The sequence below is a fragment of the Barbus barbus genome (genome assembly GCF_936440315.1).
Source record: "Barbus barbus genome assembly, chromosome: 1".
Taxonomy (NCBI): Eukaryota; Metazoa; Chordata; class Actinopteri; order Cypriniformes; family Cyprinidae; genus Barbus; species Barbus barbus.
The window spans coordinates 1,522,426-1,549,450 of NC_136729.1; the positions used below are offsets into that span (position 1 = coordinate 1,522,426).

Sequence of the window (27,025 nt, forward strand, 5' to 3'; positions counted from 1 at the left end):
TTAGTTTCTGCTATTCTGCTTTACTTTCACTTTCACCAGTCGCTTGCAATAACCCATTTCTTCAGGTGTTATTGTGCGTGATTGAATGTATGTTTATTTAATCATTTCTGATTATAAGCCACCAATGTTTATTTCATTGTTGTTATATTTAAGATATATGGTGATTCATGATGCTACTGTTAATCCTCTCCTCATCATGTTGATTCATGTATAGCATGACAGCTGCAGGTTGTTATTTACATGTCTGTAATTTACATTTAGCAGATACAAATTGATACTTACTTTATTCCGTTTATTTCAGAAAGACCACATTTAACACTTTGTGACCATAAGTTGTACAATATCCAATCCAATTACAGCAATGTTGTGCCATCTGTTGTGAACAGTTAAATACTTCAGATAAAGAGCTGAACAGTGCCCTGTCTCCTGTCGCACTTCTTACACGAGTGGCGTGGTGGAATAGCATCAATACCCCTACCGATCTATTAGTCCCTTTCATGACATTGACTGCAGTCCTGAGAGCTAAATATTGTATATGTTGTGTTTGAGAGCATATGTGTACTTTATCATGACAACAGGACAAGTAAGAGTAGACACATTGCTGTATTTAAAATCCGTTTGAACGGAACTTTGGCAAGAACAGCTCTGATCCAAACCTACTGTGCTTCCCTGGTGCAGTGATATGAAATAAAAAACAGAAACCTACCTGTCTGCTATTAATTAAAAATTCTCCAACAGCCCTGTAGAGTGAAATGCTTAATTTTACAATATCAATTATTTTCTATAATCATTTCAAAAAGAAGGCACAGTTTGGAGTTTCCTCCATTTCACCCCAAATTCACATCGAAACTCCATCTTTACCACCCAGTTTTTTTTCTGTCAGGAGCACCATGATGCCTTAAAATACTCTCTACGTAGTACTATGCATGCTAGGTTTTGGTTCAGAGCCACAGAGAGATGGACGGGATGTGATTGTCCAGTGATGGAGTTCCATTGAACCATTGAAGGAGTAGGAGTGAGCATTGAAGGAAAGCTGACATTTGATGTTTAATAAGCTTTAATGATTTAAGTTCAATGAGAGAGAAGAAGAGAGAGAGATACGCAATTGAGATTAATTCACACACAATACATCTTAGCAGCTATAGAAGGAGCACTGCAATTACAAATTAGAACACACTTTATCTACACTGTTAAAAAAAAAAAAATATATATATATATATATATATATATACAGTAAAAAGCAGCAGCTCTGGTTTAACAACTGTAAAAATAAGGTAATAACAATCAATTTTCCTCTTCAGTCATGATAATTTTGCAGTTTGTTGGAGCCATGTGGTGTGTGTGTGTGTGTTTACACCATACATATTTTTGTAATTTGTATATTATACCATATATTATATTTTACTGTAACTTATTAATATTTTACAGTTTTTGTTAATCACTTTGGTTCTATTATCTCAAGTATGTGGTAAAACCTCACAACTGTTAGTACAGAACTCAAAGCAAATCATCAAAAAGGCTGTTTTTTCAAACATGTAATCACATGTTCAATTGACTAAGTACAAGACACAAAATTACACTAACTTCTTCACCACACCTAATCAGTGTGTCATCAAAGAAATACCTTTCATATGAAGTACTTGATATCCTTCTCTTCTGATTTGAGTAAATACATTTGACCAACACTTAATCCAACTGCTCTTAAAGGTTAATCACTGAACCGTTTGGTAAACCTATACATTTTAAATTGGTTTGTTAGCTATGCAGTTTATGGATTTCGAGAACTACACAAATAAAATTTGTGTTTGTACAAACATCTAAATTACGTGTAACCACACATGATGAATACGCATTATTGCTAATTGATTTCACATAGTGGTAATCACAATTGGTCACTATATATAAAAGTGGGGGTGTAAACACTGGAAATTTCTTTCAACATGGAGCAGGATAGACAGCAAGGAATAGGAAGAGCTCGTGGACAAAGGATCCGTCAGAGAGGTGGGCATGGGCACCAACAGAGAGGTCAGAGAGGTGGGCATGGGCACCAACAGAGAGGTCAGAGAGGTGGGCATGGGCACTAACAGAGAGGGCAGAGAGGAGGGCATGGGCACTAACAGAGAGGTCAGAGAGGTGGGCATGGGCACCAACAGAGAGGTCAGAGAGGTGGGCATGGGCACTAACAGAGAGGTCAGAGAGGTGGGCATGGGCACCAACAGAGAGGTCAGAGAGGAGGGCATGGGCACTAACAGAGAGGTCAGAGAGGTGGGCATGGGCACCAACAGAGAGGTCAGAGAGGAGGGCATGGGCACTAACAGAGAGGTCAGAGAGGTGGGCATGGGCACCAACAGAGAGGTCAGAGAGGTGGGCATGGGGCCCGTCAAAGGGTTGGTCATCAGAGAGAGGGAGGCAGAAATTTTGTCTTCCGGGCCATCATAGTTGATCATGTGGTGAACCGAAGCCTTAGATTAGTTGATCCAAATCTAAAAAGATCAACTGTAAATTCTATCATCCGAACTTTTCGCCAAGAAAACCGGTAAGTGTGGAGGATATATACTATGCTTTACCATTACATTTACAGTAAATTGTAAAGCATGTAAATTCATCAAACATGTTACAGTATTCTTACAGTATGATCTTTACTTTACTTTGTCAATACAGAATACTCTGTGCTATGCTTAGAATTGTCAGAAAACCCCATAGTGGTGCCGTGTGCTGACCGCCCAGCAGGAGTGGGCAGTGGTGGAAATGGTGAGAGCCAGGAATGATATACGGCTGTCAGAAATAAAGCAGGCAATTCAGGAGGATAATGACACCTTTGCCAATGTGGCATCCATCAGCCTACCAACAATAGGTCACCTTTTGAAGAGGCGCCAGGTATCAATGAAGCACATTTACCTGGTGCCTTTTGAATACAGGAAGACATGGAAACCGGGAACGTCCGGTCTGTTACAGCACTGGCTGCCTCATAGGCTGCTGATAAAGCAGCTGAAGGAAGGAATGATTATACATGTGACCCTCGAGTACAAAACCAAAGTCGCTGTTTTATATTTGTAGCAATAGCCAAAAATACATTGTATGGGTCAGAATTATCCATTTTTATTTTATGCCAAAAATCATTAGGATATTAAGTAAAGATCATGTTCCATGAATATATTTTGTACATTTCCTACTGTAAATATATCAAAACTTAATTTTTGATTAGTAATATGCATTGCTAAGAACTTCATTTGAACAACTTTAAAGGAGATTTTGTCAATATTTAGATTTTTTTGCTCCCTCAGATTCCAGATTTTCTAATAGTTGTATCTCAGCCAAATATTGTCCTATCAAATCATACATCAATGGAAAGATTATTTAATCAGCTTTCAGATTAGGTATAAATCTCAGTTTTGAAAAATTGACCCTTATGACTGCTTTTGTGGTCCAGGGTCACATATATCATGCATCGTTACCTGGTCGAAGTATATGGTCATGGTGCGGTTGCTCATCTCAGACGGTTCGTGGTTGTTGTTCCTCACAGCCGAGAAGGCAATGCGGCCGCTTCCGGAGCGCACCGACATACCCAAAGCGTTCCTGGCAGGTTCTGTGGTCGGAGTGGAGTCGCAAACCACTAAACACTTCCCTTCCAGCACGATGGGCTCCGTGTCATTCTGGCCCCGAACCAGCAGGGGGCCCATCAGACAGATAAGAGCTAACCGTGTGCTGCTCATCTGAAAACAGTGATGTTTTAATTCGTCCTCTAGCTGTTTCACTGCCCGCCTCTGCTGCTTTATCTGCAGTTCCAGAGCAAATGCAGAAATATCCAGTGGTGAACAAGGGCCTTCCCAGCTAGACCACGAGACCAAGAGGAGATATCAGCACATGCAGATCAAGAAGAGCACATCAGAAGATGTGTGTGCAATTACATATTCGACTACTTCACACTTCAGCATTTGCGTGTGTTTTGAGATTAGTGCGTAAGTCACTGGACCACCACAATACACACTGGCCATCTGGACCAGACATCCCTTATGAAGAGACCATCTGCCTTCCCATCATGCTTCTAAACATTCCTACACACACACACACATGCACGCACGCACGGACACACACACACACACACACACGCACACGTTGGTTTTTGTGGTTTATGGGGACTCTCCATAGGCGTAATGGTTTTTATACTGAACAAACTGTGTGTGCTATTGCCCTACACCAACCCTACACCTAATCTTAGCCCTCACAGGAGACTTTGTGCATTTTTAGATTTTCACAAAAACACCATTTAGTATGTTTTTTAAGCCTTTTGAATTACGGGGACATAGGCAGTGTCCTCATAAACCACCTTCATATTGTAATACCTCTGTCATACCCATGTCATTATACAAATTTGTGTCCTCATAAACAACATAAACACGCACACACTCACACACACACACACCGACTCACAGTTATTTTAGTATAATTGAGATACTGTTTTTATTAATACTTTGAATTAAAAAAATATTTTTATACTTTAATTTGTTATTTTAATTTTAAAGTTTTAGTAATTTTGCTGTTATTTTTCAAGGTTATTTATTTTATTTCAATGTCAATTTTACATGACCTTAAACTAAATTAAAATGAACATTACATTTGATAAACATTACCAATATAATACATTCAAGGTTTATTATTATTAATATTTAATTAATTATTTTTTTATTTTATGTAACATGTTTTTTTTAGTTTAGTTATGGCTTTTTTTCAACTTTTCATTCAGGACATTTATTCAACATAGTACATTTGATCCAACAAAAATGTCCTAAATATCATATTGCAGTTTTTGTTGCTTGCTTTGGTACTAATTTCACAAGTAAGGTGTACTTTTTCAAAACTCTTAGTACAAAAATCCAAACTGATCACACTTGTATCACAGCTTGTCATTATTTCAAAACCTAATTTAATGCTTTTATTCAGTTGCACATATTTTCAGTCAACATAATCACTGTTTCAAACACAAGATTAGTGTAATATGTAATGACAACATTTGGTTTAATCACCAAAACACAACAGTATGATCTTCTTTCAGTTTAGTACTTTTAACAATCAGTTCATTTAATAGCAAACAATACAAGATACGTGTTTCAAATCGGCCTTAGTGCTGAAATTAGTATGCTACAGTACTGTAAAAGACAGATTACACAGTTTTCACATTAGGCAATACACTTACATTACCCAGCTTTTACAGAATCTATCATTTCCATAATATCTATCTTATGTGTAATCAAGTGAAGGATCAATGAAGACATCCTCTCCAATCATTTGGGCAAATTTTGTTTTTATTTTTCAGATATAATTGTAACATAGGTTTACTTTCAATAATGAAATGTACACATTTAAATAAAACAAAATAACTAAATAAAAAGAAAAACCATAACATTTAGTGCACACACACATTACATTAATTTGGATCAAGCCTGTCTTGATCATTTGGCCATAGATTCTCGTCCACATCACAATGAATCTCATCATTGTTCATGCACCTTGGAAAAAACCTTTTGGCGAATCCATGCTTGACATTGGTCTACACTGATGTCATCACATGCCTCATCCATGTCAATCATAGACCTTCCACCTTCATGCTGAGAAAAATTCCTCAATAGGGTTGAGGAAAGGAGAATATGGAGGCAAGTAAAGGGTCATGAATCGGGGATGGGCCTGAAACCATGCTTGAACATCCTCTGCATGGTGGAACCTGACATTGTCCCACACAATTAAATATGTGACCCCTTCACCTTTACAGGCCGGCTCAATTTCATTAAGAAACTCAATGAGATGTGCAGTATTATAGGAGCCAAGTAATGGCCTACGTCCTATGACACCATCTTCAGAGATAGCTGCGCACATGGAGATGTTTCCTCCACGTTGTCCAGGCACTTGTGGCCCATTGGCCGATGATTTTCCGTCCACGGCGGCGAATTTTGGCCAGGTTAAAGCCCACTTCATCAACAAATATGTACTTGTGATGTTCACATCAGCATCAAGCACCATCACCTGCTAAAAAATATATTATATACTTTTTACAGTGTTGTTCCAATACACATATGAAGTAGGCGATGTATCAAATAGAATCAGTAATACAATATATAGTGCCGTACCTGAACATACTCAGCCCTCAGTTGTTTTACCCGGTCATTGTTTCTCCTGAGAAACAAAACAATGTATAAAATGCAAGATCAGTGTTGCATAAAAAGGCATAAAAAAGACAAAGGTTACCTGAGAGACAAAATTAAAATGCAAGATAAAGTACACAAGTCAAGATAAATGTAACAGGGGAATCAAAAGAAAATGCTTAAAATGGAAGACAAATGTAACATGAAAATCAAAACAAACTGCATAAAATGCCAAATTAATGTTACATTACAAAATTTCACAAAATGTAAGATAAATGTTACATAAAAAAAGACCTGTGCTTTCTTTATTCTATTCTGATGATTTCTTGGACACCACTAAAACGTTTTTTTTTTTTTTTTAAATAACTAAATTGTGCATTAGGTGCACTTTTCAAATTTTATCCTAATATGAATCCCTAATTTGTTAGGTTTATGCACTTTCTTACTGTACCGTAGTATATCCCTTTGTGTAGTTAGAGAATGCATGTAACGATCCAGCTTCTGAACATAATGTTACTAAATCTCTCCTGCAGGTGGGATCTCAAGGTATCGTCTTCATAACTGGGCTGGCAGAACCTGTGGTGAAAACCTATTCTCTTATTACAGACCTGGTGGAGAAGTACAAGAGCAGCCAGGGACGGCGCTCTGAGGCTGGACTCAAATCCTTGGAGTCACGTCGGGCCTTCAAAGCCGTCGTGGAGAATCTGGAGGACCGTCACACCCTGGACCTGCTGGTGTTACCTTTGCTGGTGAAAGAGGTCTTGCTGGATTTGGTGAAGCAGTCCGGATTGGACTCTCATTCAATGCGGGCCCGAGAGGGTCTGAACCCGGTCGAAGGCAATGGATCATGGTCGATGCAAAGAACTGCTGGCAAAATTGATTTTGGAGGCTCTGGTGGATCGAATCATAATGCAGAGAACTCGCATTCCCAGCAGCCTCGTCTTTTCCCACAATCCTCACACAGAATTAATGGCACAGATGATTTCAGCAGCCAATCCAACAATCCGTTTTCCCGAGGTTTCACCCTTGACCCAACACACTTTGAGATCTCAGAGTCTCCAGAACCAGGTTCTCCACAAGAAACCGAATCAGAGACGCCGCAGGACACCGTCTTGTTGTCTGGGGGGCGCAGAGAAGATTTTGACCACTTTCTCAAGTTCTTCACTGCCATGGGATTTGCCGAGGATGTGGTGCAAGCTGTTCTAACCCGAACTGGCCCAAAAGAAGCCTCGCAACTTCTGGATTTGATCCAGCAGGAGCAGGACAAAACAGGCCAGCGAAACCGCAGCCGAGAGTCCCAAAATGTGGTGGGAATTGGCGGAGAAATGCACAAGGCTCTTCAGATACTAGAGGCCAGTAAAGGAAAAGAGGAAGACTTTGTCTTGGATGTGTTGAAGAAGGCTGCGGCCACTTGCGGCTATACCGAGGAGAGAGTAATAGAAGTGTGCAGCAATCTACCCGAGCTCCTGCCACACGAGCTGCTCATGCAACTGCAGAAACAAGGAGAGGCCAACCGGACGAGAGGTGGCAGCAAAAAAGCTGATCGGAAGATTGGCCCAAATTCAATGGCAGATCTCGACACTGTGAGCGGAAAGGCAGAGATGAGGACCACAAACCTAAATGCATCCAAACCGGTCCACATTAACGGCATGCCTTCATCGGTTAGAGGGCCACCACACCGCAGACAACATACTCCTTTGAAACCTTGGACTCTGACGTGCAACCAATGATTTCGCCCGTCCGATCGCCTCCACGGACTATCAGTCAGAACTTGGATTTTAGTTCACCAGATATATCCAACCAATCCGCTGTGCCCAAACCTAACCACGGCAGTCCAGGCACGGCGTCTGTGGTCACAGGACCTCAGCTGTTCCTCGAGAGCCTCAAGACGCCCTTCAAACTGCAGCTGTCGGACGAGCCCGGTGACCCCATGCTGCGCCAGATCATCATCGATGGGAGCAATGTTGCAATGAGGTAAAAATCATAATATGATGCATCTTATAGTGGTCAGAATGAGAACAGAGAGGACGTGTCTTGATCTACGCCTTAATTCTCGCAAAACGCATCACATGCATTCCTGTCTGTCAGAATTCCATCTCTATTGTGCTTTTGCGCTTAAAACGTTGCTAGTATTGATTGGAATTTAACACGTAGTGACTGATATATTTTGGCATTGTCATTTTTTTTAACTGCAGGAATAACTACAGTGCCATGAAAGTTCCTTCGTCATCCATTAACATGCAGACATTTTTTCCTTGTTTTTCAGTACAAACATTCTTAATACAAGAAACATTTACTTGAGATGCACAATGAAATATTAAGGCAAGATACCACAGGTGAACATGGTAAAATATTTATTAACAGATATCACCGTACTTTGAACAGCTGATTAATCACAGTCCATTGTTTCGTTTTACAAGTTTTCCGAAATTAAATGTTTAAGAAAAGAGATGTCAGCCAGGTTCAAAATTCTCCTTTGATTTTGTTGTCATATTAGAGTTAAAGGATTTTACAGAGGGGATTTTGGATTTCACTTTTTATCAGTGCAAAAATCAGAAAACACTGTCAACAGATGGAAAAAAAAATCTATTTTATCTAATTTTAGCAATAAAATGTTGTAAAAAATCAGTCGTGTGATTATATTAACCAACACTTCTATAAAAACCTTCAAAATATAGAGAGGAATAAACCTGTAAATATTGGTGTCTGTAAGTGTTGCTGAAGTGGAGAAACAAACTCATTTTGAGAAAATGGCCTTTAGAGATATGTGTAACTGTAATCTACAGACACAAATAGATAAAGTGCAATAATAATATCAGACGAAGGCCATATGAACAAAGCACTCAGTAAAAACCTTCAGAATATAGATTGAAATAAAACTGCTAAGTTTGGTTTAAGTGCAGCTGAAGTGGAGATAAAAACTCAAATTGTATTGTGGTAGAGGCAATATGTCACGGAAGCAAAATAGCACAAAATGACAAATTTGGCCTGTCCATGAAAAAAAGGATTTGTCCGTAGCATATTTCTCTGATATCTGATCTTGTTTTAAGCACAAATTCACTTAATTTTCATAATTTTCTCAGAAAACAAAACTGCTTGTTCTTTGTCATTTTGCATCTTCGCTAAATGTATCTTGAATAAAGAACGTTTGGATATTTGTGCTGGAAGACAAGACAAAAATACAGAGGAAACGTCTTGTCAGATAATACAGTGAGCAGTCAGTGATGTTTTATTGGATTTCTAGGGAGTGAACGTTTCAGAGCACTAGTTCAGGGTTGTTTTTGCTATTATCTGACATGAGCTGAGCAGTGAAATGAAACACACCCAGGGTAAAGAGCAGCAGAATTGTAAATCTGATTCGTATCCTCCGCAGTCACGGTTTGGGGGTGTTTTTCTCCTGTCGAGGCATCGCTCTGGCCGTACAGAAGTTTTGGGCAAGAGGTCATCGTGAAATCACAGTGTTCGTCCCTCAGTGGAGGCAGAAGAACAACTCAAAGGTTAAAGGTGAGGCTCACTTTATATGCCCGGTCATCTCAGTGTGTTGTGAGAGCAGTGAGTGCATCATCATGTGGCTCTGGTGTTTTCTGTAGAAAGGCAATACATGAACGAACTCTTTGATCTGGGTTTCCTCAAATACACTCCATCCAGAGAGGTCGAGGGCAAGAGAATCAACTCCTATGATGACCGGTAATGAATCATTCAATCTCAAATCAACACAATAATGTCTAAAGAGGGTTCAGTTTATGTTATGTTAAACTGTGTAATCCAAATAGAAAGACATTTTACATGCAACTCAAAATTTAGGCCTGGATATTTTTGAGTGCAGTAGCATGTAGCAAACCATTCGCAGCTGAAGCATAAACTACAAAGTAAACACAGGAAAGAAATCAATGCTGTTTTGTTAGTTAATGAGTGATTGTTGGTTAGATTCATGCTGGATCTGGCGCAGAAGTCGAATGGAGTGATTGTGACTAATGACAACCTGAGAGATCTGGTGGACGAGTCGCCCGCGTGGAGAGACATCATAAAGAAAAGGTGGGCATCAGTGAAATATTGCAATATTTCTGAATTAGACTCTTTTAATCGGTGCATTTCAGTGTTGAATATAGTATATTTACAGTCTTTTGCTCTTCCTTCGTCCCCCAACCTTGGTATAATATATTATGCTATTGTTTTATGTGCAAAGCGAGGTCTTCGTATTTGAAGTGCCCCTAAAGCACCTTAAATGATCTAGTTATGAAGTATTATGAAGGCACCTCACTAGGTCACTATCATTTACTGATAAAAGTGTTGTTTCAGTTTGCTTCAGTACGTGTTTGCCAGCGATCTTTTCATGTTACCTGACGATCCTTTGGGCCGCGGTGGACCTCATCTGAGAGACTTCCTACATAAACACAAGAGGTACTAACATCCACCCTAAATCATGCTGTCTGTCTTCTAGAGATCAGAGACTTTGGATTTTATGGTTCCAGTTATTTTTCACTCAAGTGTCTGTGAAATGATATGCACTAATGTTCAAAAGTTTGGGGTCTTGTAATATTTATTTATTTAAATGTATTTTTTATTAAGTCCCTTCTGCTCACAAAGGCTGTATTTATTGGATCCAAAATATGGTAAAACAGTTAAATGTTTTACAATTAAGAATAGCTGTTTTCTATGTAAATCTGTGTTAAACTGTATTTTATTTCTCTGATGCAAATTTTCAGCATCATTACTCCAGTCTTCAGTGTCACATGATCTTCAGAAATCATAATAATATACTGATTTACTGCTCAAGAAACATTTCTGATTATTAATGTTGAACACAGCTGTGCTGCTGAATATTTTTGTGAAATTGCGATACATTCTCATTTTCAGGATTCACAGATGAATAGAAAGTTAAAAAAGAACAGCATGTTTTTGAAATAGAAATATGTTGTCACATTATAAATTACATGTTTCATGTTTTTGTGTCTCTGTTCTCGAAGTACTTCACCTGTTCCCGGCAGTCACTCGTTTGCAGGTGTGTCTGCATCCATCCCTCCTCCGTCTGCGGCACCGCGCGCTCACACTGAAGTGCTCCAGTACAGAGACTGGACACCGGGGGGTCATGGCAAGGGTCAGGGGCCAGGCAGGGGTCAGTGGGACGAGGGGCGTCAGCAGGTCAGCGAGAGGACAGCAGAGGAGACGCTGAAGCTGCGGCAGACTTTAGTGCAGATCTTTCCAAACCAGGAAAGTGTGATTATCATGATCCTGCCGTGTCACCCGACCATCAGAGACGTCAATCGACTCACAGAGCTCATCCTGAAGCAACAGGATTAAACACAGATGAGCAGAAGACGAAAATGACAGGCAGCATCTGCAAAATCACAAATGGTTTTGAATCGTGATCAGATATATTGAGCAAAACAAGAATATTCCTGAAAAAAATATTCTAAAACAACTTGACTCCCATCTGCCTTTTAATGCGTTTTCAGTTTTAAAAATAATTTATATAGTCAACAAGTGTGATGAATGATGAATTATTATTATTTAACTACAGTTATGCTTTAGAATGTGCTTTTAGGAGTTCTAAATTTGAAATGTTAACACTTAATGTTTTGTTAATACTATTTATTTTCACATGCTCCTTTCTTGATCTAAGGATAATGGAAGGATGACGAGTGTTAAAGACCAAATCAAGCAAAGAACACATCTTAAAGGGTTTACTTTTACATGTTTTCATGTTTTTCTTTCAGGGACAACAGATGTAAATGAGCAATGTTTACATTTTGTAGTCCCTATTAAATAACTACAGAAATCAGGTGGTCAGTGAATTTGTGTGATCTATATAAAACAAATCAGACCGATTTGACCGTACCAGAAGAGGACGCAATAGCTACTAAAATAAATAAATAAAAGAACATTTGAAAAAAAAACACATAACATTGTTAATTCCAGAATTCCAAGCACCACAAAACTGCTCGTCCCCACAGCCATGTACAGAGGGAAAGTACTTTATTTTGAGGTCTCTTTTTACCATTTAAAATACAAAAGTCTATTCATAACTATCAAATATATGATATAAATGGCATAAAAAAAAAGGCCAAATAAATATTATAAAATATATAAAGAAAATAGTGATCCCCTGGAGTTGTCACTGGTGTTACCGCTTAACAAAAGTCTTTTATTTTGGAATTTAAAAAAAAGAAAATCACACTGATGACATCACTCGACTTCCTCCTTCCTATTTTCTAAACATTAAAAAAGGCCCATGTTTAGTACACTGTTTCTTTTCAATTATCAGAAATTTTCTCATTTATCTCATGATTTCATATGAAGCTTTGAGTTGATGTCACTGGTATGAACTATTTATTGTTAGGGAATTAAAAAAAAAAACTATAATACAAATGGTTTAAACTTATTAATTTAGTGAGTATACCGTGATTGACAACATGTGGTTTGATACTTTGTAGCAGACATATTTTAAAATGCATTTTTCATGCAAATTGTTCAGTATATCAAGTCTTATGCATGTCGCTGGTGATTCATTGTGCCACTGGTGTAACTGTACTGTTTTTGTCTGTCACATTAAATAAATAAAACACAATCTACTTATTTCTTGCATTTTCATTATTTTTCTGTAACTCTGACAACGTGCTGAAAAAAAAGAGAAATACTATTTCATAAAACTTTTAATATTGCTAAAGAAGGTTACAGCAGTGACAAAAAAAATTATACATGTGGTTTTGAAATAATTGCACAAAGCAAAAAAAAAATAAAAAAAAAAATAATTATATATATATATATATATATATATATATATATATATATATATATATATATATATATATATATATATAAAGCTGTTATTTATATGTATTCTTAAAGTCAAAAGGTCATCTAATAATGGACCGGTTTCACAGACGGGGCTTAGAATAAGCCAGGATTGCATCATAGATCAATTAGGACATTTAAGCAATTTTTATAAACATGCTTAGAAAAAATCATTACTGGTGTGCATCTTGAGAAAAAACAAAGGCACCGATATATATTTTAAGATCAGTCAGTGTAAGTTTATTTCAGTTAAAACAGCTCAGACTTACATTTTAGTCTAGGACTAGGCTTAAGCCTTGTCTGTGAAACCGGGGGAAAGTGGTCTAAGTTTAAATGTTAAACAAATAAATAAATTAAGACATTTTGCCATACCAAAAGTGGAAGTTTCTGTAGAATGACCCCTTAATGTTTTTCTCTTAAGAAAACAATCAGACACTGAGGGAACTTCCACTTGAATATAATGAAATAAATGGGATTTACTGCAAAATAACATATATTTTCCCTGTTATTGGTTAAATCACAACTGAAGGAAAAATCTGATTTGGCCAATTCTGAGAACCATCTTTTGGCCATAGCATGAGTCATCGCTACAGTTTCCTGTTTTGTTGGAGTTTGCATACGGATGTTCAGATAAAACAATCTGTTCATCGATGACATTATGTAATCCACAAACATTTTTGCACAAGAACAGATTAAAGCTGAATAAACTAATACATTCATGATTCACTTAGCTTAGTTCATTTTCTAAATGTCCAGAGGACCTAAAGTGCTCATAGATGAAGAAACACAAGCTGCTCCTGAAATGTTTTCTCGAGTCACTTTCATCGGTCATTTCAAGTGTTATTTACAAATCAAATCTGATGGTAGCAGTGAGAAAACAGCTTCTGAATGACAGACCTAACATGAGGCACTAAAAGAAATTTGCAAATGTTAAAATTCAACTTATAAGAAGATTATCACAACTTGCACGCAAATTTGTACAGTTTTTTTAATAGAAAAATGCTTCAATTTGAAAGTAATAATTGGGTAAGGTCTCTTGAAAATGTTTTGCATTATCTGAGTACATGAAAGAAACATCATTACACATGAGATTAATTTCTAATCAGTTTTGCTTTAATTAAATTGAATTAACGCTGAATCATGTGCATGAATAAATAAGGAGAAAAATAAAAAGTCGATATTGATTGTCATTGTGAGTCAGATTCATTTCATTCACCAAACTCTTTTTTCCACTTGACTCTTGTAGAAAATGAATAGATGAGCACAAAGGTTGTGGATTTGATCCAGAGACAAATGAGTTATGAAACTTCTGCCCCATTTCAAGTACTTTAAACAAGTTTGCAACTCTTAATCACTCTACTAGTCTGTTCAGATTTAGGTTTCCTTAACCAAATTAGGATTATATTCCATCATGCAAAGATGTCAATGTTTAATATTGCACATCTTTGAACAGATTCCAAATACTTTTAGGGTCCATGTAGGCAAGTCATACAACAAAACAGTACAAGAATCAGAAAATAAGATACACAAACTTTATAAAGTCTCTGGCTGTGATCTGGTTCTGATCCAGATCTGTGCTGACATACTTTGAATGTGATTTTCCATTTGCATCAACAGTGATATCACATAGAATAATTAAACATTGCAAGACTTCTAACACAAACTTCAAAGTGGAACGATCCCAAACAAGCATTATTTTCCCAGCTGAGCAGTTTGTGCATCTGTCGTCATGAGGACTGATTTGATCTTTGTGCTGTTATCAAGTGAGCATCACTGCTTTTGTAGATATTAAAAACCCAACCTAGTCTCATGGCATTTACATACCTGGGTGCACTTTTTAGCAACACACGAAATGCGTACCAATAACTACATATTACTGCAGTTTCAGTTTCCTAAAGAAACAAACACCAGAGGCAGTAAAACTCTGACACCTTTTATTCCTTTTCACACAAATTTACAGAGTTTTGATTAATAAAGCGTATTTTTCGCCACAGTTACAATATCCTGCTATGACATCAAAACAATATTAATATGCTGGGAGATTTGAAAACTGATGCTTTTGAATATTAGCTTCGCAGATATCCAGCCTCGTATCTATGGGTTTTCATAGACGGAAAGTTTGTTCGGTAGCTCACGGAGCCATACTTAGAAGGCAAGAAGCTCCGGTTTGAATCCCGTGTAACTACAGTTCGACAAAACAGATCAAATCTGATTAAAAGGAAGTTGAAATGGCACGGTTGCATCAACAAATACGTTTTTATACCAGTTTTGCGATTGTTAACACTATCGGGTAGGTTTAGGGTTGGGTTTGGTGTAGGGCATATTTCAGCAACATATAGCAACATAATAAAAACACAGCAATACATACCTATAGCAACATAATAAAAACACAGCAATACATACCTATAGCGACATAATAAAAACACAGCAATACATACCTGTAGCAACATAATAAAAACACAGCAATACATACCTATAGCAACATAATAAAAACACAGCAATACATACCTATAGCTACATAATAAAAACACAGCAATACATACCTATAGCGACATAATAAAAACACAGCAATACATACCTATAGCGACATAATAAAAACACAGCAATACATACCTATAGCGACATAATAAAAACACAGCAATACTTACCTATAGCGACATAATAAAAACACAGCAATACATACCTATAGCGACATAATAAAAACACAGCAATACTTACCTATAGCAACATAATAAAAACACAGCAATACTTACCTATAGCAACATAATAAAAACACAGCAATACGTACCTATAGCGACATAATAAAAACACAGCAATACATACTGTAATGAACTTGTCAGACACAGCAGGTTAGTGAAAGAACAAGGTGTTTAATAGTGAATCTGGAATCGGAAGAACTGAGGGGTTGGTATTCTTGAGATGAGTAGAAGTCAATGGAGTTACAGGAGACCCGTGAGCCGGGATAAACTCAGTCACTGTGTCTTTGACAGGGATGATGACAGCGGGAACCTCCAGCGTGCAGGGGAGTGCTCTGTGTGCCGTGATACGTGTCCAGTGAGTGGTAACCACAACAGTGTCCGTCGTCGAGCGTCTGGATCTGCGGATGGGGAAGATGAAGAGGAGCAGAACAAGAGGTAAGTTTCAACAGGTAAGTATCGTCAGGTAGTATACTCAGCTATGAGTCTTGAGAGCGTCGGTCCTTGTATGTTACAACAAGATCCGACACTGTTGTGATTGAGGAGAGTGCTTTTAAGTGTGTGGTGATTGTTCGCTGATGAGGTGCAGGTGCGGGTGATTAGAACTCTGGTGACGTGGATCGTGGCAATTGGTTGAGAGGAAAGCCTGGTCGTTCTCTGACAGTATCTCCCCCTCCCGGAAGGTGCGTCCCGCACCGTAACAGTAACATCGGGGAGGGGGGGGCGGGCGTCCTGGAGGCTGGAGCAGGACCAGGATATGACAGGGAAGCCTCCAGGACGGATCAGGAGCCTTGGGATGCCCTGGCAGGACTGGAGATTCGGGAGACCAGGGTGGATCCGGAGCCTTGGGAGGCCATGGCAGGACTGGAGATTCGGGAGACCATGGCGGATCCGGGGCCTTGGGAGGCCATGGCAGGACTGGAGATTCGGGAGGCCATGGCGGATCTGGAGCCTTGGGAGACCATGGCGGATCAGGAGCCTCGGGCGGCCTTGGCGGATCGGGGTCCTCGGGCGGCCTTGGCGGATCGGGGTCCTCGGGCGACCATGGCGGATCTGGATCCTCGGGCGGCCTTGGCGGATCGGGGTCCTCGGGCGGCCTTGGCGGATCGGGGTCCTCGGGCGGCCTTGGCGGATCGGGGTCCTTGGGCGGCCTTGGCGGATCGGGGTGCTCCGTGGCCTTGGCCCTTGGCCTGGCCACACCGACTGAGACTATATGGCCCCCCCCCAAAATTTCTTTGGGAAAGTTCCCCTCTGGGGGCCACATTGGAGGAGCGGACTCCTGGGGGCGCTCTGGAGGAGCGGACGCTTGGGGGCGCTCTGGAGGAGCGGACGCTTGGGGGCGCTCTGGAGGAGCGGACTCTTGGGGGCGCTCTGGAGGAGCGGACTCTTGGGGGCGCTCTGGAGGAGCGGGCACTTGAGGGCGCTCTGGAGGAGCGGGCACTAGAGGGCGCTCTGGAGGAGCGGGCACTGGGGGGCGCTCTGGAGGCGCGGAGCTGGACGGAACCAGCGGAGACGATGGAGAGCTGGACGGGACCAGCGTAGATGCAGGAGGGCGCTCTTGCAGCGCGGACTCCTGAGGGCGCTCTTGCAGCGCAGACACTTGAGGGCGCACGGGAGGCGCGAAGCTGGATAGAACCAGCGGAGACGAAGGAGCGCTGGACTGGACCAGCGGAGACGCTGGAGGGCGCTCTTGCGGCGCGGACTCTTGAGGGCGCTCTTGCGGCGCGGACTCTTGAGGGCGCTCTTGCGGCGCGGACTCTTGAGGGCGCTCTTGCGGCGCGGGGCTGGACGGGACCAGCGGGAACTCAGGTGGGCTGGACGGGACCAGCGGGAACTCAGGTGGGCTGGACGGGACCAGCGGGAACTCAGGTGGGCTGGACGGGACCAGCGGGAACTCAGGTGGGCTGGACGGGACCAGCGGGAACTCAGGTGGGCTGGACGGGACCAGCGGGAACTCAGGTGGGCTGGACGGGACCAGCGGGAACTCAGGTGGGCTGGACGGAACCAGCGGGAACTCAGGACGGCTCTCTTGCAGCACGGACTCTTGAGGGCGCTCTTGCAGCGCGGATTCAAAGGGGCGCTCTTGTAGCGCGGACATTAGAGGGCGCGCTTGCCGCGCAGACATTATAGGGCGCGCTTGCCGCGCGGACATTAGAGGACGCTCTTGCAGCGCGGACATTAGAGGGCGCACGGGAGGTGCGGGGCTGGACGGGACCATCATCGCCGTAAACGGCGCAACGTTCGTCGCCTGTTGCGGCGGTTTCCACGTCGCCGCGGGCGGAACATACTTCGCCGGGGATAAGGCTCCGGCTCGGGGTCGGAGACTCTCCAGACACCGGATGATGGCTTCTCTCCAAGTGAGGTCGGAGGTGTCTGGGAGCTCTCGCTGCTGGTGGTGTGTGAGCCCGAGCCGGAGCAGCATCTTGATGGTCTCATCCTCGAGTGAGCTGGCGAGGGCGAGAGGCGCAAATGCCATCAAATAGTGGATGGGGTCCTGGATGGCGTGAGCCAGCTCAAAAAATTGCGCGAGCTCGCCCATCTTCTGTGTAGGTCCGATCTTCTGTAATGAACTTGTCAGACACAGCAGGTTAGTGAAAGAACAAGGTGTTTAATAGTGAATCTGGAATCGGAAGAACTGAGGGGTTGGTATTCTTGAGATGAGTAGAAGTCAATGGAGTTACAGGAGACCCGTGAGCCGGGATAAACTCAGTCACTGTGTCTTTGACAGGGATGATGACAGCGGGAACCTCCAGCGTGCAGGGGAGTGCTCTGTGTGCCGTGATACGTGTCCAGTGAGTGGTAACCACAACAGTGTCCGTCGTCGAGCGTCTGGATCTGCGGATGGGGAAGATGAAGAGGAGCAGAACAAGAGGTAAGTTTCAACAGGTAAGTATCGTCAGGTAGTATACTCAGCTATGAGTCTTGAGAGCGTCGGTCCTTGTATGTTACAACAAGATCCGACACTGTTGTGATTGAGGAGAGTGCTTTTAAGTGTGTGGTGATTGTTCGCTGATGAGGTGCAGGTGCGGGTGATTAGAACTCTGGTGACGTGGATCGTGGCAATTGGTTGAGAGGAAAGCCTGGTCGTTCTCTGACACATACCTGTAGCAACATAATAAAAACACAGCAATACATACCTGTAGCAACATAATAAAAACACAGCAATACGTACCTGTAGCAACATAATAAAAACACAGCAATACTTACCTATAGCAACATAGCAACATAATAAAAACACAGCAATACATACCTATAGCAACATAATAAAAACACAGCAATACATACCTATAGCAACATAATAAAAACACAGCAATACATACCTATAGCTACATAATAAAAACACAGCAATACATACCTATAGCAACATAATAAAAACACAGCAATACATACCTATAGCAACATAATAAAAACACAGCAATACATACCTATAGCAACATAATAAAAACACAGCAATACATACCTGTAGCAACATAATAAAAACACAGCAATACTTACCTATAGCGACATAATAAAAACACAGCAATACATACCTATAGCAACATAATAAAAACACAGCAATACATACCTATAGCAACATAATAAAAACACAGCAATACGTACATATTGCGACATAATAAAAACACAGCAATACATACCTGTAGCAACATAATAAAAACACAGCAATACGTACATATTGCGACATAATAAAAACACAGCAATACATACCTATAGCAACATAATAAAAACACAGCAATACATACCTATAGCGACATAATAAAAACACAGCAATACATACCTATAGCAACATAATAAAAACACAGCAATACATACCTGTAGCAACATAATAAAAACACAGCAATACGTACATATTGCGACATAATAAAAACACAGCAATACATACCTATAGCGACATAATAAAAACACAGCAATACATACCTATAGCGACATAATAAAAACACAGCAATACATACCTATAGCAACATAATAAAAACACAGCAATACATACCTGTAGCAACATAATAAAAACACAGCAATACTTATGTAACATATCTGTTTCTGTTTAGTTTCCTTTCTGCCCTTATTTGGTTTTTCCTGTTTTAGTTCATGACCTAGTTTTGTTAATTAGTTATATTCTTCACCTGTGTTTGATTAATCATCTTGTTTCCTCGTTTGTTCCTCTCCCTTTATAAGTCCTCAGTTCTCCCTCTGTGTTTGTCCGATCTTAAGTTAACATATTGTCATAAGTGAGTTGAAGCGGTTTATTAAAGACTCCTCTTTTGTTTATTCTGTCGTTGTGTGCCTTGTTACTACAACCACTGAACCGTTACAGAAGATCGGACCACACAGAAGATTACAGCATGCAGAGGAGGCGGTTGGTTTTGGTTCCCCGGAAGGGAGCTCCGGAGATCCACAGCTCGCTTCCCCTGTCCGCCAAGAGTTGGTGGATTCCGCCCGCGGCAAATTGGTTTCCGCCCGCGGCGAAGAGGAAACCGCCGTACATGGCGAGGAATGTTCCGCCCGCGGCGAAAAGGATAACGCCGCAGGAGGCGATGAACGTTACGCCGTCCACGGCGAAGAAGTTTCCGCCGCCCGCAAAAATAAGGATCCCGCCGTACCCGGCGATGTATGTTCCGCCCGCGGCGAGGAGGATTCCGCCGCAAAGGGCGGTGAACGTTGCGCCGGCCACGACTAAAGGGGTTCCGCCGGTGGCGAAATGGATGCCGCCGTCCGCGGCGAAGAATGTTCCGCCCGCGGTGAGGAGGAAACCGCCGCAACCGGCGATGAACGTTGCGCCGAACGCGACGGTGATTCCGCCACCCACGCATAGGAGGATTCCACTGACACAGAACAGGGGGCTACTGGATGAGGCTCTTCCTCCGGAGTTCTCGGCTCCCGTGCTTTCTCCAGTGTCTGCTTCTAGCCAGTGCCTTCCTGTACCTGCTCCTCGTAAGCGCCCTCCAGTGCCAGCTCCTCGTCAGTGCCCTCCAATTCCTGCACCTCGCAAGTGCCATCCAGTGCCTGCTCCTCGTCAGTGCCATCCAGTGCCTGCTCCTCGTCTGTGCCCTCCTATCCCTGCACCTCGCAAGAGGATCCCGTCCAGCCCGCCTGAGTTCCCGCTGGTCCCGTCCAGCCCGCCTGAGTTCCCGCTGGTCCCGTCCAGCCCGCCTGAGTTCCCGCTGGTCCCGTCCAGCCGTCCTGAGCTCCCGCTGGTCCCGTCCAGCCGTCCTGAGTTCCCGCTGGTCCCGTCCAGCCGTCCTGAGTTCCCGCTGGTCCCGTCCAGCCGTCCTGAGTTCCCGCTGGTCCCGTCCAGCCGTCCTGAGTTCCCGCTGGTCCCGTCCAGCCGTCCTGAGTTCCCGCTGGTCCCGTCCAGCCCACCTGAGTTCCCGCTGGTCCCGTCCAGCCCACCTGAGTTCCCGCTGGTCCCGTCCAGCCCCGCGCCTCCCGTGCGCCCTCTAATGTCCGCGCTACAAGAGCGCCCTCTAATGTCCGCGCTACCAGAGCGCCCCTTTGAATCCACGCTGCAAGAGCGCCCTCAAGTGTCCGCGCTACAAGAGCGCCCTCAAGAGTCCGCGCTGCAAGAGCGTCCTCAAGAGTCCGCGCTACAAGAGCGCCCTCCTGCGTCTCCGCTGGTCCCGTCCAGCTCTCCTTCGTCTCCGCTGGTTCTATCCAGCTTCGCGCCTCCCGTGCGCCCTCAAGTGTCTGCGCTGCAAGAGCGCCCTCAAGTGTCGGCGCTGCAAGAACGCCCTCAGGAGTCCGCGCTGCAAGAGCGCCCTCCTGCATCTACGCTGGTCCCGTCCAGCTCTCCTTCGTCTCCGCTGGTTCCGTCCAGCTCCGCGCCTCCCGTGCGCCCCCTAGTGCCCGCTCCTCCAGAGCGCCCCCTAGTGCCCGCTCCTCCAGAGCGCGCCCTAGTGCCCGCTCCTCCAGAGCGCCCTCTAGTGCCCGCTCCTCCAGAGCGCCCTCTAGAGCCCTCTCCTCCAATGTGGCCCCCAGAGGGGAACTTTCCCAAAGAAATTTTGGGGGGGGGCCATATAGTCCCAGTCTGTGTGGCCAGGCCAAACGCCAAGGCCACAAAGGACCCAGATCCGCCAAGGCCGCCCGAGGACCCCGATCCGCCATGGTCGTCCAAGGACCCAGATCCATCAGGGCCTCCCGAGGACCCCGATCCGCCATGGCCGCCCGAGGACCCCGATCCACCATGGCCGCCCGAGGACCCAGATCCGCCATGGCCGTCCAAGGACCCAGATCCATCAGGGCCTCCCGAGGACCCCGATCCGCCAAGGCCGCCCGAGGACCCCGATCCGCCAAGGCCGCCCGAGGACCCCGATCCGCCAAGGCCGCCCGAGGACCCCGATCCGCCAAGGCCGCCCGAGGACCCCGATCCGCCAAGGTCGCCCGAGGACCCCGATCCGCCAAGGCCGCCCGAGGACCCCGATCCGCCAAGGCCGCCCGAGGACCCCGATCCGCCAAAGCCGCCCAAGGACCCCGATCCGCCAAGGCCGCCCGAGGATCCAGATCCGCCATGGTCGCCCGAGGCTCCTGATCCGCCATGGTCTCCCAAGGCTCCAGATACGCCATGGCCTCCCGAATCTCCAGTCCTGCCATGGCCTCCCAAGGCCCCGGATCCGCCATGGTCTCCCGAATCTCCAGTCCTGCCATGGCCTCCCAAGGCTCCGGATCCACCCTGGTCTCCCGAATCTCCAGTCCTGCCATGGCATCCCAAGGCTCCTGATCTGTCCTGGAGGCTTCCCTGTCATATCCTGGTCCTGCTCCAGCCTCCAGGACGCCCGCCCCCCCTCCCCGATGTTACTGTTACGGTGCGGGACGCACCTTCCGGGAGGGGGAGATACTGTAACATATCTGTTTCTGTTTAGTTTCCTTTCTGCCCTTATTTGGTTTTTCCTGTTTTAGTTCATGACCTAGTTTTGTTAATTAGTTATATTCTTCACCTGTGTTTGATTAATCATCTTGTTTCCTCGTTTGTTCCTCTCCCTTTATAAGTCCTCAGTTCTCCCTCTGTGTTTGTCCGATCTTAAGTTAACATATTGTCATAAGTGAGTTGAAGCGGTGTATTAAAGACTCCTCTTTTGTTTATTCTGTCGTTGTGTGCCTTGTTACTACAACCACTGAACCGTTACAACTTACCTATAGCGACATAATAAAAACACAGCAATACATACCTATAGCGACATAATAAAAACACAGCAATACATACCTATAGCGACATAATAAAAACACAGCAATACATACCTGTAGCGACATAATAAAAACACAGCAATACATAACTGTAGCGACATAATAAAAACACAGCAATACTTACCTATAGCGACATAATAAAAACACAGCAATACTTACCTATAGCGACATAATAAAAACACAGCAATACTTACCTGTAGCGACATAATAAAAACACAGCAATACTTACCTGTAGCAACATAATAAAAACACAGCAATACATACCTGTAGCAACATAATAAAAACACAGCAATACATACCTATAGCAACATAATAAAAACACAGCAATACTTACCTATAGCAACATAATAAAAACACAGCAATACTTACCTATAGCAACATAATAAAAACACAGCAATACATACCTATAGCAACATAATAAAAACACAGCAATACTTACCTATAGCGACATAATAAAAACACAGCAATACGTACCTGTAGCGACATAATAAAAACACAGCAATACATACCTGTAGCAACATAATAAAAACACAGCAATACTTACCTATAGCAACATAATAAAAACACAGCAATACGTACCTGTAGCGACATAATAAAAACAGCAATACGTACCTATAGCGACATAATAAAAACACAGCAATACATACCTGTAGCAACATAATAAAAACACAGCAATACATACCTGTAGCAACATAATAAAAACACAGCAATACATACCTGTAGCAACATAATAAAAACACAGCAATACGTACATATTGCGACATAATAAAAACACAGCAATACATACCTATAGCGACATAATAAAAACACAGCAATACTTACCTATAGCAACATAATAAAAACACAGCAATACATACCTATAGCAACATAATAAAAACACAGCAATACATACCTGTAGCGACATAATAAAAACACAGCAATACATACCTATAGCGACATAATAAAAACACAGCAATACTTACCTATAGCAACATAATAAAAACACAGCAATACTTACCTATAGCAACATAATAAAAACACAGCAATACGTACCTATAGCGACATAATAAAAACACAGCAATACATACCTGTAGCAACATAATAAAAACACAGCAATACTTACCTATAGCAACATAATAAAAACACAGCAATACATACCCGTAGCAACATAATAAAAACACAGCAATACTTACCTATAGCAACATAATAAAAACACAGCAATACGTACCTATAGCGACATAATAAAAACACAGCAATACATACCTGTAGCAACATAATAAAAACACAGCAATACTTACCTATAGCAACATAATAAAAACACAGCAATACATACCTGTAGCAACATAATAAAAACAGCAATACGTACCTATAGCGACATAATAAAAACACAGCAATACATACCTATAGCAACATAATAAAAACACAGCAATACATACCTGTAGCAACATAATAAAAACACAGCAATACATACCTGTAGCAACATAATAAAAACACAGCAATACGTACATATTGCGACATAATAAAAACACAGCAATACATACCTATAGCGACATAATAAAAACACAGCAATACTTACCTATAGCAACATAATAAAAACACAGCAATACTTACCTATAGCAACATAATAAAAACACAGCAATACGTACCTATAGCGACATAATAAAAACACAGCAATACATACCTGTAGCAACATAATAAAAACACAGCAATACTTACCTATAGCAACATAATAAAAACACAGCAATACATACCTATAGCGACATAATAAAAACACAGCAATACATACCTATTGCGACATAATAAAAACACAGCAATACTTACCTATAGCAACATAATAAAAACACAGCAATACTTACCATAATAAAAACACAGCAATACATACCTATAGCGACATAATAAAAACACAGCAATACATACCTGTAGCAACATAATAAAAACACAGCAATACATACCTGTAGCAACATAATAAAAACACAGCAATACTTACCTATAGCAACATAATAAAAACACAGCAATACGTACCTATAGCGACATAATAAAAACACAGCAATACATACCTGTAGCAACATAATAAAAACACAGCAATACATACCTGTAGCAACATAATAAAAACACAGCAATACGTACCTATAGCGACATAATAAAAACACAGCAATACATACCTGTAGCGACATAATAAAAACACAGCAATACTTACCTATAGCAACATAATAAAAACACAGCAATACATACCTGTAGCAACATAATAAAAACAGCAATACGTACCTATAGCGACATAATAAAAACACAGCAATACATACCTGTAGCAACATAATAAAAACACAGCAATACATACCTATAGCAACATAGCAACATAATAAAAACACAGCAATACATACCTATAGCAACATAATAAAAACACAGCAATACATACCTATAGCAACATAATAAAAACACAGCAATACATACCTATAGCAACATAATAAAAACACAGCAATACATACCTGTAGCAACATAATAAAAATACAGCAATACTTACCTATAGCAACATAATAAAAACACAGCAATACATACCTGTAGCAACATAATAAAAACACAGCAATACGTACATATTGCGACATAATAAAAACACAGCAATACATACCTATAGCGACATAATAAAAACACAGCAATACATACCTATAGCGACATAATAAAAACACAGCAATACTTACCTATAGCAACATAATAAAAACACAGCAATACTTACCTATAGCGACATAATAAAAACACAGCAATACGTACCTATAGCGACATAATAAAAACACAGCAATACTTACCTGTAGCAACATAATAAAACACAGCAATACTTACCTATAGCAACATAATAAAAACACAGCAATACATACCTATAGCGACATAATAAAAACACAGCAATACTTACCTATAGCGACATAATAAAAACACAGCAATACGTACCTATAGCGACATAATAAAAACAGCAATACGTACCTATAGCGACATAATAAAAACACAGCAATACATACCTATAGCAACATAATAAAAACACAGCAATACATACCTGTAGCAACATAATAAAAACACAGCAATACATACCTATAGCGACATAATAAAAACACAGCAATACGTACCTATAGCAACATAATAAAAACAGCAATACGTACCTATAGCGACATAATAAAAACACAGCAATACTTACCTGTAGCAACATAATAAAAACACAGCAATACATACCTGTAGCAACATAATAAAAACACAGCAATACTTACCTATAGCGACATAATAAAAACACAGCAATACATACCTGTAGCGACATAATAAAAACACAGCAATACATACCTATAGCGACATAATAAAAACACAGCAATACATACCTATAGCGACATAATAAAAACACAACAATACATACCTATAGCAACATAATAAAAACACAGCAATACATACCTGTAGCAACATAATAAAAACACAGCAATACATACCTGTAGCAACATAATAAAAACACAGCAATACGTACATATTGCGACATAATAAAAACACAGCAATACATACCTATAGTGACATAATAAAAACACAGCAAGACATACCTATAGCGACATAATAAAAACACAGCAATACGTACATATTGCGACATAATAAAAACACAGCAATACATACCTATAGCGACATAATAAAAACACAGCAATACATACCTATAGCGACATAATAAAAACACAGCAATACATACCTGTAGCAACATAATAAAAACACAGCAATACATACCTGTAGCAACATAATAAAAACACAGCAATACGTACATATTGCGACATAATAAAAACACAGCAATACATACCTATAGTGACATAATAAAAACACAGCAATACATACCTATAGCGACATAATAAAAACACAGCAATACGTACATATTGCGACATAATAAAAACACAGCAATACATACCTATAGCGACATAATAAAAACACAGCAATACATACCTATAGCGACATAATAAAAACACAGCAATACTTACCTATAGCAACATAATAAAAACACAGCAATACTTACCTGTAGCAACATAATAAAAACACAGCAATACATACCTGTAGCAACATAATAAAAACACAGCAATACATACCTGTAGCAACATAATAAAAACACAGCAATACATACCTGTAGCAACATAATAAAAACACAGCAATACGTACATATTGCGACATAATAAAAACACAGCAATACATACCTATAGCGACATAATAAAAACACAGCAATACATACCTATAGCGACATAATAA

The 27,025-nt window shown here is 41.4% G+C and overlaps 1 protein-coding gene across 1 annotated transcript; it reads left to right on the forward strand.

Moving 5' to 3' along the window:
• Nucleotides 1-6,080: 6,080 nt before the first annotated feature.
• Nucleotides 6,081-11,438, forward strand: LOC306875343 (uncharacterized protein; the record flags this gene model as incomplete). The annotated part of the gene is made up of 8 exons (XM_079425845.1): nt 6,081-6,098; nt 6,671-7,720; nt 7,804-8,111; nt 9,511-9,641; nt 9,728-9,824; nt 10,065-10,172; nt 10,437-10,538; nt 11,105-11,438. The coding sequence occupies 8 exons, from the start codon at nt 6,081-6,083 to the stop codon at nt 11,436-11,438; spliced, it is 2,148 nt and encodes a 715-aa protein (XP_079281971.1).
• Between the last annotated feature and the right edge of the window lie 15,587 nt (nt 11,439-27,025).